The sequence below is a fragment of the Stylophora pistillata genome, chromosome 13, assembly GCF_964205215.1.
Source record: "Stylophora pistillata chromosome 13, jaStyPist1.2, whole genome shotgun sequence".
Classification (NCBI taxonomy): Eukaryota; Metazoa; Cnidaria; class Anthozoa; order Scleractinia; family Pocilloporidae; genus Stylophora; species Stylophora pistillata.
Genome location: NC_142531.1, coordinates 16,469,346 through 16,487,504, shown reverse-complemented (window position 1 = coordinate 16,487,504; position 18,159 = coordinate 16,469,346). Strand labels below are relative to the sequence as shown.

At 40.1% G+C, this 18,159-nt stretch overlaps 4 protein-coding genes across 4 annotated transcripts; 2 read left to right on the top strand and 2 right to left on the bottom strand.

Moving 5' to 3' along the window:
• Nucleotides 1–6,757, top strand: LOC111339928 (uncharacterized). Its single transcript, XM_088743023.1, has 3 exons — nt 1–491; nt 1,031–1,392; nt 5,071–6,757. The coding sequence occupies exons 1-3, from the start codon at nt 442–444 to the stop codon at nt 6,216–6,218; spliced, it is 1,560 nt and encodes a 519-aa protein (XP_088599149.1). The 5' UTR covers nt 1–441; the 3' UTR covers nt 6,219–6,757.
• A 1,090-nt stretch (nt 6,758–7,847) lies between these two features.
• Nucleotides 7,848–10,554, bottom strand: LOC111339937 (uncharacterized). The gene has a single exon (XM_022946670.2). It carries the CDS (start codon nt 9,526–9,528, stop codon nt 8,977–8,979), a length of 552 nt encoding a protein of 183 aa, XP_022802405.1. The 5' UTR covers nt 9,529–10,554; the 3' UTR covers nt 7,848–8,976.
• Nucleotides 10,555–10,691: 137 nt separating this feature from the next.
• LOC111339939 (MIF-like protein mif-2) lies at nt 10,692–13,713 on the top strand. Its single transcript, XM_022946673.2, has 3 exons — nt 10,692–10,868; nt 12,010–12,182; nt 13,266–13,713. Exons 1-3 carry the CDS (start codon nt 10,767–10,769, stop codon nt 13,333–13,335), a joined length of 345 nt encoding a protein of 114 aa, XP_022802408.1. The 5' UTR covers nt 10,692–10,766; the 3' UTR covers nt 13,336–13,713.
• LOC111339936 (fructose-bisphosphate aldolase C) lies at nt 13,710–18,150 on the bottom strand. The gene is made up of 3 exons (XM_022946669.2): nt 17,356–18,150; nt 15,402–15,566; nt 13,710–14,196 (listed from the first exon to the last, which is right to left on the bottom strand). Exons 1-3 carry the CDS (start codon nt 18,053–18,055, stop codon nt 13,982–13,984), a joined length of 1,080 nt encoding a protein of 359 aa, XP_022802404.2. The 5' UTR covers nt 18,056–18,150; the 3' UTR covers nt 13,710–13,981.
• Nucleotides 18,151–18,159: the final 9 nt, after the last annotated feature.

The window sequence follows — 18,159 nt, the reverse complement described above, 5'->3', positions numbered from 1 at the left end:
GTCTTATAGGGTTCAGATATACAGGAAGAAAGGGAGAGAGAATTCCCAGAATTTTCTCTTCCTGTTTTTATCGAACCAGTTCAACCAACGCAACCACAGTTTCTCATGGAAGTGACTAAACCCTTTATTTTTTGACTAATTGATTCCACAAGACGAGTTTTCCATGCATTTGTATTTTATCTGCACCTCTTCGAATTTGAGTTATAGCTACATGGTTTACCAGAAACCGTGCGTGATCCAAGAACGTTTTGTCTGTGAGTGTAACACTCTTAAGCTCAGTGGGAAACGCCGGATACATCACACGATACTGTAGATGCCAACGCTAAATATATTACCGCAAGGAATGTTTCGGTTCTAATTCTGCATGTGGAGTGACAAGCAAGCCAAGAATGACGCTTTGCAGTTTAAGTAACGAGTTCGTTTTGCGATCATTTTGACACGATGAAAGGACCAGAAGTGGTTTTGTTTGTGAGCGTGATCTTCGAGCTTTGGTGGGTGCCAACAGAAATGATGTGTCCATAAGGTCGTAGTAGTAGCAAATATGATAAATATTGTAAGAAATAGACAACTTTTTTGAGAGACATGTTTCGGCATGCTTATCCTATCTTCAATCGATGAGTAACTGAACGTGAGTAATTATATAACATACAAGTAGATGAATAAAATATTTACAGTTGATGTAATACAAAAGCGGGTACTAATTACAACGCGTACGTGACACCAAACATCAAAGGTGTGAACTAAAACGCAAGAAAAGTGTTATAATGCTATAATTGTTTGTTAAGTTCAGGTTTGGTCTTATCTATATAAAAAGCTTCTTTGAGTTTTAAATCAATTGAGTTGTTAGCAGAAAGGGAGTATTTGTTCTGACAAGAAGGAGATGTGTTGAAATGCTTAAAAATAAGCGAGTTTTATCGCTTTCCGTATGCTCCTTTATCCTAGTAGAGAAGTGGCGACTAGTTTCGCCAATATAACGGGAATTTCAACCCGCACAAGAATCCTAATGCAATGTTGATTTATTTTGCTTAAGGATGGGGCTAAGCTCCGCCAGAAAGGCATCGGATAAAGAAAGCACGACACACAAAACACCTTTGCGACCCAAGGAAGAGCGGAAATACGTAATCAAAGAGAAAGGAAGCGAAGTCGATGATGGAGACTCTTTGCTACTACGTCCAAACTATTTGGCGTCGGAACCCGAGAACGTACCAGCTGGAATGACAAACGTGAAGCATCCTGGAGGATCCTTAACTGCAGCTGGTGGAGATGGAACCTTGGACGACACGTCTGCCATTCAGGCCATTGTTAATCACGCTGCAAGTTCCATAAACAACAAGGTATTCTTCCCTCGAGGTGAATACCTAATTAGCAGTGACATCGCCATCCCAGGGGCCCGTTTCTCGAAAGTCCCGGTAAATTATCGAGCCCGGTAAGTCACCCGGTAAGTCCCCGTAAACTTTTCGGGTGTTTCTCGAAACTCCCGTTAGTTTCGATCCCGTTAATTTTACCGATATCTTGCCCGGTAATTTACGGGAGGTCGTAACCTCCCGTAAAGTTATCGGAGAGTCGCAAATGTTGAAAAACCAAACAAAATGGCGGCTGGGGGCGGACTTTTCTGCTTAGCGCGAAGACCAAGATTATATCAAAGACGCCCCTTTCTAGCCGATATGGCTGACTGTGAAGTCATTGAACGTTTTCGGCTCTCGCGAGGAAGGATAGAGTGGCTCGTTGAGCAGCTTAAGGAGGAACTACAGAGAAACACGACAAGAAGCTGCCCACTGTCTCCGGAAACCCAGGTAAATATTTTAAGTAGTTGTTGTTTTATTGTATACCGTTTGAAGGCGTTTGCATGGAAACACTATATATAACTGTGAAGTTCTATTTAATTTTTTTTTTTTTTTTAACTAACAAACGGCAGTGGAGAAAATTATAGAGTAGATAAACACTTTGTCATGTTAACGCTAATCACTCGCCGCGAGTAATGACTTTAAAATGGCTTCCTTGTATGAACGTTGAAATGGGTTCCTGTCACGCAAACCTGATCTTACTGCAAGGCAAACCTGTTTCCCGTGTTTTAATTGCAGATGTTTTTTGTTTGTTTTTTTTTTTTTGGAGGAAATCAGTTAACTGACATTATACAGATAGAAATAAACATCATACAGTACAGCGATCGCGGAGACTTGCATTAAACGCGGCCGGGTTGCACAAATGCTGACAATTGTTGCTTATGGCATTAGCTGAGTGATACACGAACAAGTGTACTGTGCTTATGATGGATAAACGAAAAGAATAGACTTTAAAATTCTTCTCCCCAATCACATAATTGGTTCGGTCGCATTGTCAATGATATTAGCTTGCTTTATGTTAGATAACTCGATTGGCGGTCGGAGAAAATTACGCATGACATTCACTGAAGAAAATGATTAAATCACTCTAAAAAAAAACTTTTAAATTCCATTCTTTATCACAATATTCTGTACATTTACTTAAGAGAAATTCCCGTCAGTATAAACTGCGGAAATTAAGTGTTTGTAGCTAAATTTAAAGATTTCAGGTTTACATTGTTTCCTCGGTGGTCCGCATGTGTTCTTTGCTTGCTCTCTGAATATTCTGATTAGGGATCCTGTTTGATTCCCACCACAATTTTTGTTAGTGACATTGATCTACAATGCCTTTCAGGTTCTCATATCACTCCGTTACTATGCCTCAGGGAGTTTTCTCAAAGTTATAGCTGATACCATGGGAGTATCAAAGGCAAGTGTAAGCAGATCATTGCTTGCTGTCTCCAGGTGCCTGGAGAGAATGTCTCAAGACTGGATAGTCTTTCCCACACAAAATACTGATTTGAATGTAAGTAATGCTTGAAGCTTAACTGTAAATTACAGAATAGCCAACGTGTGGAAAGGTTTGAAAAATGTTAACTTAAATATGTGGGCAAATTTCAATTCTCAATTGTTTCTCAATCTAAAGCAAAGCAGGTGCTCTTACTGGTTGATTTATTGTCTACTATTTGCCCATGGGTGTACACTTATGACATTTGTGGTTCTGTGATGTAGCTCAATGAAAGGACTTCTTTAATGCTCCAATGTGTCAATGAATATGTTATAAAACAAGTGGTAAATGCCACAGCTGTACACTTTTGAGTTATGGATGTACTTAGGAGGTTTGCTAGGCACTCAAGCCTTCAGTTGCCTTGGGTGACTCTCATGCTTCTTTTGGGCTCTGCAACCTCCTGCTTGCATTTATAACTCTGTAATGTAGGCTATGGCATTTACCATTTGTTGATTTGGTTTAGGAATTTAACGGGTGAATCCAAGAACAAAAACAGTTACAAGGTTTACTTTCTGGACTTTCTTTTTGAAGGTGAAGGGAATGGGAGACATTTAACCCTTGAAGTCTAAAGAAATTAGATGAATATGATGCCTGAAATTTATAGAAATTGAATACTTTGTTCTTGTCCTACAGGCAACAATGGCTGACTTTTACACTATAGCAGGAATGCCCTGGGTAATTGGGGCTGTGGATGGCTCCTTGATACCCATCAGGGCTCCAAATAATCAGGAACATTTGTATGTGTGCCATAAGGGCTTTCATGCTATAAACACCATGGCAGTGTGCAATGCACGACTGTTCTTCACCAACTTTGTGTGTAGATGGCATGGCAGTGTCCATGACTCAGCCATTTTTTCTGCCAGCATGCTGCACATACACCTAGAAGGCGGTGGCGGAAGAAATGGTTGGCTACTGGGGGATCGTGGATATAGCATCCAGCCATATTTGCTGACCCCTTTCAGGCCCGATAGTGTGTCCACACAACCCCAAAGGAAGTACCAGAAGGCTCACACTAAAACACGGAACACCATTGAGAGGGCCTTTGGCCTATGGAAGGCTAGGTTTCGTTGCCTTGACATTTCTGGTGGGGCACTACAATTTGAACCAAGTCGTTGTTGCACTATTATTACTGCAACTGCTGTGCTTCACAACATGTGTATTTTGGACAACACACCACTCCCCATTTATGATGAGCAACCACCTCAGGAACCAGACTTGGTAAATGAGGTGCCAGCTCACCTTCAAAGCAATGCTGGGGTATTGGCGAGAGATCACCTCATAAATAATGTATTCAATTAAGTTCAATAAACATCCATTGAAGGAACATCCAAGTTACTTTAATTATGCACCCACAAGCACCCTCAGCTCCCAATAACAGAAAAGAACTCCACAAATACGTAAAGAAAAGTAATTCAACTGTGTTAAATGCATCGAATAGAACTTACCATAAATTTTAATACACCTACCTTTCACATCGTTGCGTTCTAAAATAATAACGTAATCATGTCATCCCTAATCGGGAAGTATGAGAACGAATCACCAGAAATGACAAGACTCCTAGACAAGAACGAAATTGTCGATCGAAGTCTTCGAATCGAGCCAAAAAAGGCAATTGATCCTCATTTTCAAGTAATATGGCTACGCAAAATGACGATCTGGAAATATTTCCGTCTAACCCCATACTAATAAAAAACAAAGCCGAAGTCCCAAAGGAAATCTGTAGTTTTGCCTCTGCTTTTCTTTCTCCAAGAATTGAATGCATAATAAAGTATGGGGTTATACGGGAATCTCGACGATCTCTCTCAATAATTGATAATTTGCTCTCCTCTGATACAACGTTAACTTTGAAGTTAAACTTCGCGGTGCTCTTCAAAAATGATCACAGTTGCAACGACAACAATCGAACGTTGAGCCCGTCGAATACGTTATCGAACGATGAGACCGTCGAAAACTTCGCGGTGTTTTTCAGAAAGCGTCACGGCAGCAAATATGACAGCCGAATGTCGAGACCGTCGAATACGCTATAGTCCCAAGTCTTTCTCCTTCTCTCGTGCACGAGCGTGAAGCGTGCGCTGGAGATTGGTAACAACCCGCTATTTCATCGGGCCCGGTAAATACTGGGAAAATTTACGGGTGCTTCGAGAAACGCTATTTCGGGCCCGGTAGAGTTTCCCGTTAAACATCCCGATAAGTTATCGGGCCCGGTAGTTACCGGGACTTTCGAGAAACGGGCCCCTGCAGGCCCGGTGGAACTTCATGGAACACAAAGCGGTATAGCAGTTATTACGTCTTCGACCCCATATGCTCTTAAAATTCATAATGCTTCACCAGTGAAATCGGTTTTATTCAGTAATGTGTACTTCGACGGAATTCGGGTGAAATTTGACGGTGAAGTCCATGGACCATCAGCCACCAGTAATATTACCATAAAAAGCTGTATATTCTTTTCATCCGGAAGTCCGACTCAGAGAAATGCCAAGAGGCAGCAGTTGAAAATGGTGGACCTTGGAAGCAGCAATGTGTACAGAAGTATCTTTTTACGCGATTCTAATGCGTATGGAGTTGCTTCGAAATTCACCAGAACCGTTGGCGTAGACGTGAGAGAAAACATATTTGGGCTCGATTTAAGTAAGGGGGGCTGGTTAGCCACCAAAGTTGAGCCGGTATGGTACTGGCGAGACCGAAAAGAAAAATTAGAGTTTCTTATGACTCACTACAATTTGGAAGCTGATCAAGGCTTCTTTAAAAGTTGTTGTTATGAAGAGTGCGACGAAAGGATGAGACTGGCGAAAAATATCTTCAACGGAAGTCCCAACATAGGCCGTCACCGAGACCACGTGATGTACCTCAAGGGCTTTAATATGATGGAAGTGGTGGGTAATTACATCAGAGGCTGGCCAGCGGATCTTTCAGGTGGCATTAAGGCCCGAAATGGAAAAAATCTATTGGTTGCTCGTAATTACGTTGACGACACAGGTATTCTGTTGTATACTCACAGAAAAATCAAGCCCTGTCTTCATAATGGTCTGAAGAATGTTGTCATCTACGGAAATCACCTCGTGCAACGAACCAATCCTGGTCATCGTGCAAGTGGTATAAGCTATTATGAACCCCATAATCAGGGAAGAGATAGGAACATTACTTACTCCGCTAATGTATTTGAGATATTTGGAGTCAGCGACCCCTCAAATTACACATGCATCTGGCTGACCAATGGGGATCTTTCTCAACATCACGTGCTCCAAGACAACTCCTATTATGGTGCTAAAATGCCTGTGAAATTGCATGCTCGCTATAGTACTCCACTTCACGAAACGAAGGAAAACAACGTTGGTATTACAAATCGGTACAACTATCCACTGTACAAGCTGAACATTCCACCTTATTAGACAGTGCTAACTAGTAATTAATCACTTAATAACCAAAGTTTATATTTGCATCCGAGATTGAAGAATTATCCTTTTAGAGGGTAGCAACGGGGGGGAGAGGGGACCTTTATCCCGTTTCACGCACGATTATTTAGAAAAGATTCACGCGTCATGTATATAAAAGGGGGGAACTTTGAATCCCTCTTCTTGTGTGCAAGGTTTCAGAAAGATCTTGGGGTTTTCACGGAATGAAAGAAAAAATTCACGGGTCACGCATACTTCAGGAGGCGAATCACGCCTCACGCTGGTTCATAAATTTACGAACCACGCTCACCTTAGTATAAAATTCACGCTTCCTGTATCAATTTTCACCGTAATCACACGTCACTTACACAATCCCTTTGTAGCCCTCTTTTAATATTACAGCGTTTCAGATGGATTTAAGTGAGCAATGAAAGAATCAGTTTTGTTATCATGATTACGATAAATGACTATCCAGTGATCGATGCAGGTTCTATTTGCGAAATAAATAGGAGTGCATCTGCACATTGGATATTGAAGATGGAATAGTATTTTATGGGCAACAGGTGACGTCACCCCCCTTGCACATCGCTCCAAGTTTAGTCACCCTGAAGTATAATTGTGTCGCCCCCACCTTGAAGTTGCGTCGCTCCCACCTTGAAGTTGCGTCGCCCCCAGCCCCCAACCTTTGACACAAGTTCAAAGTTGATTAAGGTTTTAAACATATTTGACGTAATTTTTAACCCTTAAACCCCTAAGAGTGGCTAACGTTAAATTTCTCCTTATAATATCACCTCTGAATCACACACTAAGATTACGAGAATAAAGGAAACAGTCACCAACTAAAGAAGCTCTTGATTGTTAAAAAAATTCTCATTGCCAGCACAATAGGAAATGTATAGAGAGAAGAATGGAGAATATGCATACTGATCGGTCAGAGGGTAAAAGGGTCAAAGCTTGGAGGTTCGACGGCCCAAGTATCATAACCTTCGACCGATGATCAAAATTTTGTAACTGCTAAATTCCTTGTTTTTTTTTTTTTTTTCGAAAACGATCGTTGGTGGGGCAGCTTCACCTGTTGGCGCCGATATATTAGATATATTTGAGTGAATACCGTATTTTTCGAATAAGTGCCCAGACACATATCTAAAAGGAGGGGGCGCTTATTCAAAGTAGGGCGCTTAACCTAAGTGGCTGCTCATAAGTCAGCGCAGCAATAGGACAAAAATTCAAAGAACTGTTATTGCACATAAAGGAACTCTGCAAGCACATGGGGAAGAAATAACTTGAACGAAACTTCGGGAAACTTTATTTTTTACCTGTACCGACTTCGCTGTAATTGAAGCCTAAAAAGTTGTCGATAAAGTGTAGATCTAGAAACTGGTTTTCCTTGTATCCCTACTATTCCAGGAAGTGAAGAAGGAGGGGGCACTCATTCGAGAGGGGCGCTTTTGTGACATTCTGTACTGGGGAGGGGCTGAGCCTACATTTAGGGGAGAGCGCCTGTTAGAGCGTGAGTGCTTATTCGATGAATTACGTTATGCAGGCAAGGGTGAGGGAAAAGGAAAAACAATAACTAGTGTTTCCTTACTCGGAACTGGTCAGCTCAGACGACCACCACAAACCGTATAATATTATCCAAGCTTTAATAATTATTCGATCTAAGAGAATTACATTTGTAATCATGGGAAATCAGTAAAATACAAATTAAGTCTTAATCTCGGAGCAAAATTCAAGAAATCATGATTGGAAACTTACTTCTGTGGCGGGTCGTAAAAACAGGTTTCTCACTTCAGGTTAACAGATTCGGGTAAGCGAACAGATATAAAAAAAAACCGACTTCTCTCTCATACTGATTCTTCTGAAAAAACTGGTTTAAAACACGACAAGCTAATACTTTTAAAGCATTGTAAGGAATTAATGTCAATTACGAGTTGTGTAAATTAAAATATATCTGTCATCAAAGGCAACGCCTATTTACTAAACGAAACAACTAGAATTTATATACCTTTCCTCACTGGATTCGGCTAATTTTATTTTAGAGCTAGAAAATAATGTAAGACAAATTTTCATTTAGTTACTCTTCCATCCATAAAGGCTTGGTAAAAGGAAAAAATAAAATCAAGTTCTAACCCAAGCTTCGCCACTCTGAACTCCTAAAGTATACTAGAATAAAGTAAAAAAATTAAAATCAAGATCTGACAGGCGAAATGTTCCTGGTCTCCTTCGCGGCCGTTCTTTCTATGACTCTTTACAGGAGCCCGGAAATCGAGATGAGTATTTTAAGCTCGGTTACCAAGCTGAGATTACGGTAACGAACGGTAACTGGTGAATTCACCCATAGGCAGCCCAAGCTCTCTTTGAGAACCACACAAGGAACACAATTTGCATATCGATTTATATTCCTTATAAATCGATATGCAAATTGTGTTCCTTGTGTGGTTCTAAAAGAGAGCTTGGGCTGCACGTGATTCACTCTGCAGGTTCGCCCGCAATGATCTTTACTGTAAATCAAGGACGCAAAAACTAAGATCACCATTGCCAGACCAGTCCACCTCTTCGATTTGAACAGGTCAAATATTTTCTGAAATGAGGCGATCGTGGGACACTTGGAAACCGAGGCATCCCGGTTGTTTTAGCCATGTGAAGAGTCCTTAAGGTGGGGTGTGAGCGCTTTCGGGTCATCTAAGGTTATACCGGACCCGAGGTAAAAGATTTCAGCATAACAAGTATGTTGATTAATGCAAAATCAAAGAAATCAATTATTTTCGTCGGGTGCACAGTACTCTTTTATCTCTGACCACAGATCCACATGCAAAGATTTCACTTCAGAAGCAAGTGGCACGTGACGATCTCTGTAATCAAATCCGGGGGACATCTTCTCTGAGATCAACGTGAAAGGTGTTTCGCCGGGAAACTTTTCATACTCGCTAGACTCGTCGATCAAAATTTTCGCCGCCTTAAGACAGCCACCTGGAACCCTTTGTTGAAGAACGTGGCCTTTTAAAATGTCTTTACCCAGGATAAACTCTTCAACTTTGCCCTCTTGTGTGATATAAATGTATTTAGCTGGCCATCCATCGTGAAAAAAGTGGGTGATGTCACTCTTGTTTCTATTTAAAAAGTTTTTTCCTCCCAGTTCAGGCGCAATCAGGTAGAAAATTGTTGTGAATAAGCTTCTCTCTGTTCCTTCGCGTCCTTCAACTGGAATCGTCTCGGGAGATCGATAAGTTTCGCTAAAGTAACCTCCTTCCTCGGAGAGTGGAATCAAACCCAACTTTTTAACATAGATGTCTTTTCGATTGGTCATTTCGGCTCTTGAATGAGATCACAAATTTTGTCTGGGCGACACCAAGTTAATGTCGGCCGTTTGAAATAACGCTGAATATTTATGCTCGGAAGGCATTTTACTTTAGAAACAGTTGAGAGCCCACGGCTTCCTATACGTCAATCACTTCTGAAGCTATGAATTATAATGAGAGCCCGGCGATCAGATTTTATTTATTTTAAGATCATTAATAACCACTTAACAAAGATCTGCTACGACAATGTTTATCTTTTAAACAGATAAGGATATAACTGGGTGCCAACTCCAAGATGCGCTTTTTTAAAATTACAATCATCAACGCAATTTATATTGCCACGCTGCCTCATTCTTCCTACCACTCTAAGTCCATGGCCGTTTGCATCCTTTCGTCTAACTTTCATTCTTAATGAGAACATTTTAGGGGCTCATTTCTCCTTACAATATCAGTATAATATCAAGCAGACAAGTGATGAGAATAAAGAAAAATATCAATCAGGGGATTATTTTAGTAGTTAATCCAATACCAAATTCAGGGAACTAATATTACAAGAATTGTAATGTGGACAGTTGAGAGAATTACTGACGAGCTCAACTCTAAATTCGCTGATTAGGTAAACTGAAGTGGACTAGTCCATCGCAATATTCGCGATTTTCACGATGAAAGAGTTAAAAAGACAAGCCCGTATCTTGAGCAGAATCCACTTCCTGCACGCATTATGATTTCCTACCATGGTGGGCCACACAGAGAATGCCCGAACCTTCGCATGCCCTGTAGCACGTTCCACACATGGCATATCACGTAGCGTCATGTCAGCTGTCCACACCAGTCACTTATGATACTTTGGACCTGTGATTTTGAATTAAAATTATCAACACAACTGTCTTACCGACATATTACCTAGTACGCTTAGCTCACTGCCTCCCCTGGCCCCATCAGAGTTAATAGAGGGTTCCCTCTACTAACTCTACCCCCATCGATGTTGGTCTGCAAGATTACAAGGAAACGTTGGAGATCAATTATATCGGAAGGGGGAGAGGGGCGAAAGAACGTCATAACCGTTGTTCTGGAGAAGTATCTCGACGAACTATGTCAGGAAGTGTAGATCACGCGAAGTGTTTTTGTTAAGAACCCAGAGGACAGTTAAGTTATTTTATATGACGTATCTTACGATATCGGTGTCTCATTTTGAAGTGTCACGCAAAGAAGACAGTCTGCCTCTAAGTACCTTCTTTGATTCAAGATGCCTTTTTTTGATCTGAAAACAAATGTTAAGGATGTTCCAGCTGAGTTTCATAAGGAGACCACAGACTTCATTGCAAAGCTTCTCGGAAAACCAAATTCAGTGAGTGTTCAAACATTTTGGATTACTCTTTGTGCGTGGCAGGCTAATGGAATCAAATCATTTCTGTCAGATATTTCTAGGCCCCTAGCGCTAATTATTTTAGCGTTGCCATCTGTTGATCGCATGCTGATATATTCTAGATGGTGTAGACAACTTAGATAAGGAATTATCGTCAGATCGACTTCTAAAAGTAACTTGTTAACAGGCTGAACGAAGAAGTATTTCGATTTAAAGATCAACGATCAAGACGAAAATTTCCCTGCATTTTATGAATTTTTTCGAGTGTTGAGGAGCTAAAACGTAATTTGACATATTTAAAGGTACTGACAGACTCGGAAGGCTCAGTAGTCTGCGAGGTAACGTAAATGTGAAATACTGACCCAGGACCCATTCTTGCGTGAGCATTTTTACTCTGATGGGTGGTATGGGGAGGGGACTGGGTCAAGTCTCCCTCAACAAGCGTCCCTCACTATGTACATCCAAAACTATCTGAGCTTCACTGAAAACTGAAAAGACTGCAAGAAAACTGGAAGAGAGATCAAAAGACAAGAGATATTGTACCTGTCCAGTGAATAATGAAAATAAGTCATGATGAACAGTGGCTAGCAGATTTCAGAGAACAGGATTGGCTGATTGTGCAGGAAAGTGAAAGATATTAGGTTCTAAATCACATTAAAGAATTTGATGGTTAAAAGACCATTTTTGGAATTAATGATTCATTATGGATTATATCCATGCAAATGTGGAATTTTGGAAAAGAATAAGTAATTTCTCTGTGAAACGCGGCATCTTTAATCATTCACTAGAACCTATGAATGTGTGGCTACCATTTTGAAAACTGACCTGATTCAATGTAATTGCAATGAAAAATGGCGCATTGATGAGGAAATGGGCAAATTCTCCCCTACGAGACCTGCTGCTACATCATAAAACTGGCCTATGTATGTCTATTAAATGTGTTCCCTATTAGCTTTGGCTTATAACTACCTGAAACCATATATATAAACTGTTTGGTTGCTTTTGTTACCTTTGTCATTGTATACTTTTTGCACCTGTCTCCAGGAGTTCTGAGATTCATTTATTCAACTCCAATGTATATAAGTTCTAATTTACTCACCTGTGCTTGACATTTACTGTACAGGTGGTTGGAGTAAATGTTGATGCCGGTGCAAGATATACATTTGGAGGGACTGACGACCCAGCTGGAGTTGTTAATATTCATTCTGCAGGAAGTTTAGCAGCTGATAAAAACAATTCCTCTGCTAAAGCAATCTCTGAACACCTTCAGAAACATTTCAACATCCCAAGTGGCAGGTCAGTAGAAACTGCACAGAAAGAGTAAGGGTAAAATTTCCTTATCAAATACATTTATACTATCATTAAGTATTGTCTGCGTTTGAGCCCTAGCTAGGAACTTTGTGTTGTGCTCTTAGGCAAGACACTTTACTCTGACTTTACTTCACCCAGGTTTTTAAATGGGTACTGGCAAATTTAATGCTGGGGGATAACCCTGCAATGGACTATCATCCCATCCCAGGGGAAGTAGAAATACTCCCAGTCGCTTCATTTAACTGTAGTTAAGTGACAATCTGATGGGCCACTTGGCTTGTAAACAGACTTTACCTTTTTCATTTAAAGTAACATTACATCATAGAACTCATTGGGACTCAAGTAGATGTGAATGAAAACTTATATAATTTGCTGTTAGGCTTTCCATTCTCAGACCACACAAACTTGGGCAATTTCATGTTCTTTTGCAACAGATGGTTAAGCAATGTATAAAGGTTTAGAACACAAACACCAAGATATTGTTCTAGCCAGTAGATCTTTTGTTATCACATTCCCTTCACATGGAAAAATTTTATTAAACACTATTGTGTTTATTATCTTTGATATATTTTCCAATGCACATGAAAAATGTCTACAAACTGTTTGTGGGATATGTTCCTCTGAGTGTTCTCTGGTACAACTTTTTGAACAAACAAATATTTCCCTTTTGTAAAAATCATAAAATCCTTACTCATCTTGTATTAAATTTTAAACAAAGACTTATCCTGGTGGATGTAAGTTTTGAAAATTGGGAAATATCACTTGGGTGAAGTCCTTGGATATTCCCCAGTTGATGCAGTTAGGCCTCATGCACACAAGCAAAAATCTTTGATGTATCATTAGCATTATCAGCCTGTCAGATGGCCTCGTTTTTAGCACTTCCACATGCACATTTCCTCACCCACTGGTTAGTACAAGGTATTGAGCAAGGCGGTCTGTTGCTGATAATTAGTGCCAGACCCCCAGCAAGCCTCTACTCCACTCATACCAAATCTTCCTTTGGGCAGAAAAATGTGCATACTGCCATGATAATTTAAAACTTGTGAACATAATTTTTCTCCTTTGCAGGCTTCTCATCTTCTTCCATGAATTGCCAAGAACCCATGTAGGTTTTAATGGAAAAACCTTGGCAAGTTAAGTTAGTCCAAAGTCTGTCACAAACTGACCAGAGAAATAAAGTGTCAAACTTGTAATTTTGGTAAATATCAGTAGACTAGAAGCCATCCCTCATTTTTTGGTGGTCTGTCACCAAGTAAAAAAAAAAAAAAAGAGAGCAAAGAAAGATTGATGTTTGAGCACCATGGAAAACTGGGAGTGAAGTGCATGAAAATTAGGGACTACAGATGAAGCCTGAGAGTTTGAACCATTTTTTTGTGGGCCTCACTTCATGGGTTCTGACCAACACACTATCTTTTTTTTTTTTGACTTACAAAACATACTTTGTGGAAAGGCAGGGAATACTCGTACTCTAACATCAGTTGAGGGAACACTGAAAAATAAAAGGCAACAAAATGTATTCCACTTGTGTTTTATTCATAATATCATATCCTCTTTTTCACCTTGGTTCACTTTTAAGGAAAGAAGCATGCTATGAGCAAATCACTACCACTACTGAATTATGAAATGAGTATATTCACCATGAGAAAATTATTTGTTAAGTTAAGTAGCCTAACATTTGGTTGCCTGCTTTACACACTACAGCAAGAATTTAGTATGTCATGCTAATTCTAATCCTGCCTACGTCTTATTCTTGCCACTGAAAAGAACCAAACTGGGATGTTAAGTTAGTACTGATGGTTGGCTACAAATAAGCTTTCTCCTCCAGCCACACTTGCACTTCCGGTATACTCTCCCTTAGAAGCCATTCCATTAGCTGTAGCACGCTTCAGAAACTCTGTTTGCCCAGCTTTCACTTGCTCTGCTTTTCCACCCCAAGCTTTTAAGGCACTGGCTTGAAGAGCACGGCCAAATGAAAATGTCAGGCGCCATGGCTTCTTGCCTGAATGATAGATAAGAAGGAATTATCTTAATCCTTGTAACCTTTTAACTCCCACATATTGTGTACCTGCAGATATTTTGGCATCCCGGTTAGCTCAAATGGTTAGAGCACTGGATTGTTGTGCAGGAGGTCGAGGGTTCGGGCCCCAGCCTGATCAATACTCATGGTCTTAAAATAACTGAGGAGAATTTACTACCTTTCTATAATATCAAAATGGACAGATATTCTAGTCTTCTCAGATAAGGACGAAAAAAGTAGGCCCCGTCTCCTGTAGGGTTAGGGGTAGGAAATGTTAATTTCCCACCCATGAAATTACTGTGTGGTGAATGTCCTCCCCTGGGGTGGGATGGGCGGGAAGGTGAGATTGTTACATGGACTGAAGCAGCTGCCAGAGGTGCCTGATAGTGCTGACGTCCGATCTCAACCTTATCATTGTAACTAGACACCTTTAGTTGTTTAGAGTGCTTAAGACTTTTCTTTCCTCATCTTTCAACTCAGGAAATTACCAGTAAATAATTTACTGTTGTCTTGAGCACATAATTTCTGGATTTCCACTTGCTTTTTCTTAATATGAGAATTCAGCAATTGAATTACTCATAGCTGTGCCTTTTTTCCATTTTACAAGCTTAGACAAATGGTTTGCACATGGTCTCATTGGCTGGTATCTCAATACTTTTTCCAAAAAATATCCAAATGCAAAAAAGTTAGATTAATTTTAAATTAGAAAGTAAAACACTTTGGAGATGCATAGAAATGAAGTTAACAATGAATAAAATAAAAAACTCATTGGACTATCCATCAGAAACAATGAATAAGCAGACACACATCTGTCTGAATAATTTTAGGCATGTGCCATGCTGAAATCTAGGCCATATTCACACTTGTTTCGTATGAAAATGTCATGTGTGTGTGTGACATTTGCCATGTGAAGGACATGTGTTAAGTAAACTGTGAAAATGTTACCCCTTGAATCCACACAGTGTTTTCACACCCCAACATGCAATAACATTGGACTCAGACACACACTTAAGAGCCTCAAAGAAAATTGATGACTCGAGACAAATAAACCAAACGTCCAAACAAACACCCTTCTGGAACACTCGAGTGAAAACTCCAGGTTCCTTGTTTGCACCTAAGACCAACAGGAGCTGTTGCCTCCTGTACAGAAAATAACTCAAAACAGAAAAACTTGCGTTTCTCTTTACCTGGATACTGATTGATGGCATTCAGGTTGACAGATGCTTCCTCTTCAGATTGTCCTCCAGACAAGAAGACAATACCTGGTACTGCAGCAGGTACAGTGCGGGACAAGGCTGTTACAGTAGCCTGGGCATTCTGCTCTGGAGTATATTTTGCTGGACAAGATTGGCCTAAAAAAAGAAAAAGAAACTTATGAAAAAGAACAGCACTCTAACAGCATGAGATATACATGTAAATATTATGATGGCCGGATAAAAAATCAGTTAACTAAAATCTACTAGAAATCTGTCTGAGGTGAGGGCTAAGTTACTTCTCTATCCTACACCAATCTTGTTATGTTGGATTGCATTATCAACCATTATAGTTCACCACTAAATTCTTATTGGTTTAAATTGATCACGAGATGCGATAGTGTTCATCCGTGGAGAGACACTGTCAGCCCATAGTGCCTGTCTGTGGAAAATACCTGGATGGATAGTGCCCATCTGGAGAAAATACTCGGATGTATAGTACTCATCTGTGAAAAATTTTGAATGGTTTGACAGCCGCAAAGTTAGGCAGATCAGAAAAACAGTGACTTTTCAATTCTGACAGGTATAACGGATTACTTGGCCAATGTATGGTCGTGAATTATTGACATTTGTGACAGGCTATACACATGAATAAATACTTGATTGATCTGCATTTCGTGGGTTTTGACTGTTTTTCAACTGAAGTGAGGAAGGAAATTTAGTGGTGAACAATAAAGACAATAGTGTGTTTATGTCTCGGAACTATCGGTCTGATAGTTGCCCCTTGGAAATTTGATGTTCTTAAAACTAGCATATTTGACCTCAAAGCTCCGCTTCTCAGTCACATATTTGTTTAAGAAAAATTTCTGCAGGGAAATTATCAGCCGATAGTTCCTCAACAGAAACACTCCATTGTTTAAATATTCTGTACACTCCAATTTAATGGTGGAGTGTAGAATGAGTCAAAAGCAAGATTTTGCAAAACTCAATAATTCATGTGAAAGATACCCCTCATTAAAATTCCAACTGCTACAGCAATTAGTTCCATTTTACAATAACCATTTCAGGAACCTTTAATACTGGGCTAATTATCTTCGATTCCTGTAATCTTCTATCCCAAAAGGAAAGATGACATTTTCAAAAATTTTAAGACTTATCTCGATTAATGCCCCAAATATTTTAAATCTGGAGACCTTTTACTGAAGATCCATCTTTGAATAAAACTAGCTTGACTTAATTGGCCTCTTTCAGTATAACATGAAAAGAAATTGCGTGAAATATCATTTAAAGGTAACAGTGATCTATGCTGTATCATGCACTCCACCTGACCCCCGTCAACAAAATTAACGCTACCCAGAGGGAAAATTTTTTTCACAACCATCACTGCTAATTGACCAAATAGAAATATGTCTTTGTCAATCATCTTAAAGTTGCAGTAAAAAAAATCCGGCCGTGCGATTTGTTAACGAAACTATTGTGTTTTGGTATGCAAACGTGGCTCATCTTCCACATATCACAAGGCCCCTTTTAAATTAAATCTACCCCATGGCCACGTCAATTATGTTTTTTTATTTTTATTTTCCGCAAGTTGCGTATAATATACCAAGATTTCAACTGTGACTCTACAGCTTCGTCAAAACTCACTAAACTACATGTACTATGAAGAAAAATCGTATTTGTATTATTTGACATGTACATGATTATTGCAATTGTACACAAATGCACTGGGGGTAATAAAAGGAAAAAATGTTTGTACGTCAACAAACTAGTCGAAAGGAAGGTTTTCTGGTTTTTGCATTGTCAGAAAGGGAACAAAGCAACTGACGTCTTTGTGGTTAATATAAAAGCCAATATTAAATTTAAACATCTCTATTGAGAAACAGAAAAATCAGCAACAAATTAGCAATAAACTGTACAAAATGGATGCTAATATCTTGGGTTCGCTTACCAGCTGTGACCATGTTAGGCTTCAAAAGCGTTCCTTCCAGATAAATATGATGGTCGACCAACGCTTTGTAAGTAGCTGAGAGAACAGCTTCCGTGACTTGCTGGCATCTTTCTAAAGAATGATCACCATCGCACAATACTTCAGGCTCAACGATTGGAACGAGCCCATTAGCCTGACAAATGCTTGCGTAGCGAGCGAGGACATTTGCATTCTCTTTCATGGCAAGCTCGGAAGGCTGATTCGGACCAATCTTCAGTACACAGCGCCATTTAGCGAAGTCGCAGCCATCCTTTTTGTACTGAGCACATCTCTCGGACAGACCATCAAGTCCCTGAGTAGTGCCTTCACCAACGGTTCCAGCCAAAGGCACAACACCTTTGTCGACTTTGATCCCTGGAATAATGCCGTGGTCCTTCAAAATCTTAACAAACGACGTTCCATCGTCTGCTTTCTGATAAACAGTTTCGTGAAAAAGAATGACACCACTTATACTGTTACTAAAGCCTGCGCCTGAACTAAACAGAAGCTGTCGGTAAAGGCGACGGTTCTCTTCGACATTTTCAACGCCGATGTTCGCCAGTCGCTTGCCCATCGTGCCCGTGCTTTCATCTGCAGCTAGAATACCTTTGCCAGGAGCCACAATAGCCTCGGCGATTTTCTTCAGTTCTGCCTTCAATTCGGGGGTAAGAGGGGCATCCATGTTGGAAAAGTTCAGAGGATTTTGCAATTACAACCTCGCTCGCTCTCCTGTTCGATGCTGAGGGCAAATATTGCACGTTCCTAAAGACTTACATCCCGTAAATG

Coding starts and splice junctions, on each gene's coding strand:
- LOC111339928 (XM_088743023.1), top strand. CDS start 442: ATGAAAGGACCAGAAGTGGTTTTGTTTGTGAGCGTGATCTTCGAGCTT. Junction 492..1,030: donor AGCGTGATCTTCGAGCTTTG/GTGGGTGCCAAC, acceptor ATTTTGCTTAAG/GATGGGGCTAAGCTCCGCCA. Junction 1,393..5,070: donor CATCGCCATCCCAGGGGCCC/GTTTCTCGAAAG, acceptor GGGCCCCTGCAG/GCCCGGTGGAACTTCATGGA.
- LOC111339937 (XM_022946670.2), bottom strand. CDS start 9,528: ATGACCAATCGAAAAGACATCTATGTTAAAAAGTTGGGTTTGATTCCA.
- LOC111339939 (XM_022946673.2), top strand. CDS start 10,767: ATGCCTTTTTTTGATCTGAAAACAAATGTTAAGGATGTTCCAGCTGAG. Junction 10,869..12,009: donor TTCTCGGAAAACCAAATTCA/GTGAGTGTTCAA, acceptor TTTACTGTACAG/GTGGTTGGAGTAAATGTTGA. Junction 12,183..13,265: donor TTCAACATCCCAAGTGGCAG/GTCAGTAGAAAC, acceptor TCTCCTTTGCAG/GCTTCTCATCTTCTTCCATG.
- LOC111339936 (XM_022946669.2), bottom strand. CDS start 18,055: ATGGATGCCCCTCTTACCCCCGAATTGAAGGCAGAACTGAAGAAAATC. Junction 15,567..17,355: donor GCCTAACATGGTCACAGCTG/GTAAGCGAACCC, acceptor TTCTTTTTTTAG/GCCAATCTTGTCCAGCAAAA. Junction 14,197..15,401: donor TGCCATCAATCAGTATCCAG/GTAAAGAGAAAC, acceptor TCTATCATTCAG/GCAAGAAGCCATGGCGCCTG.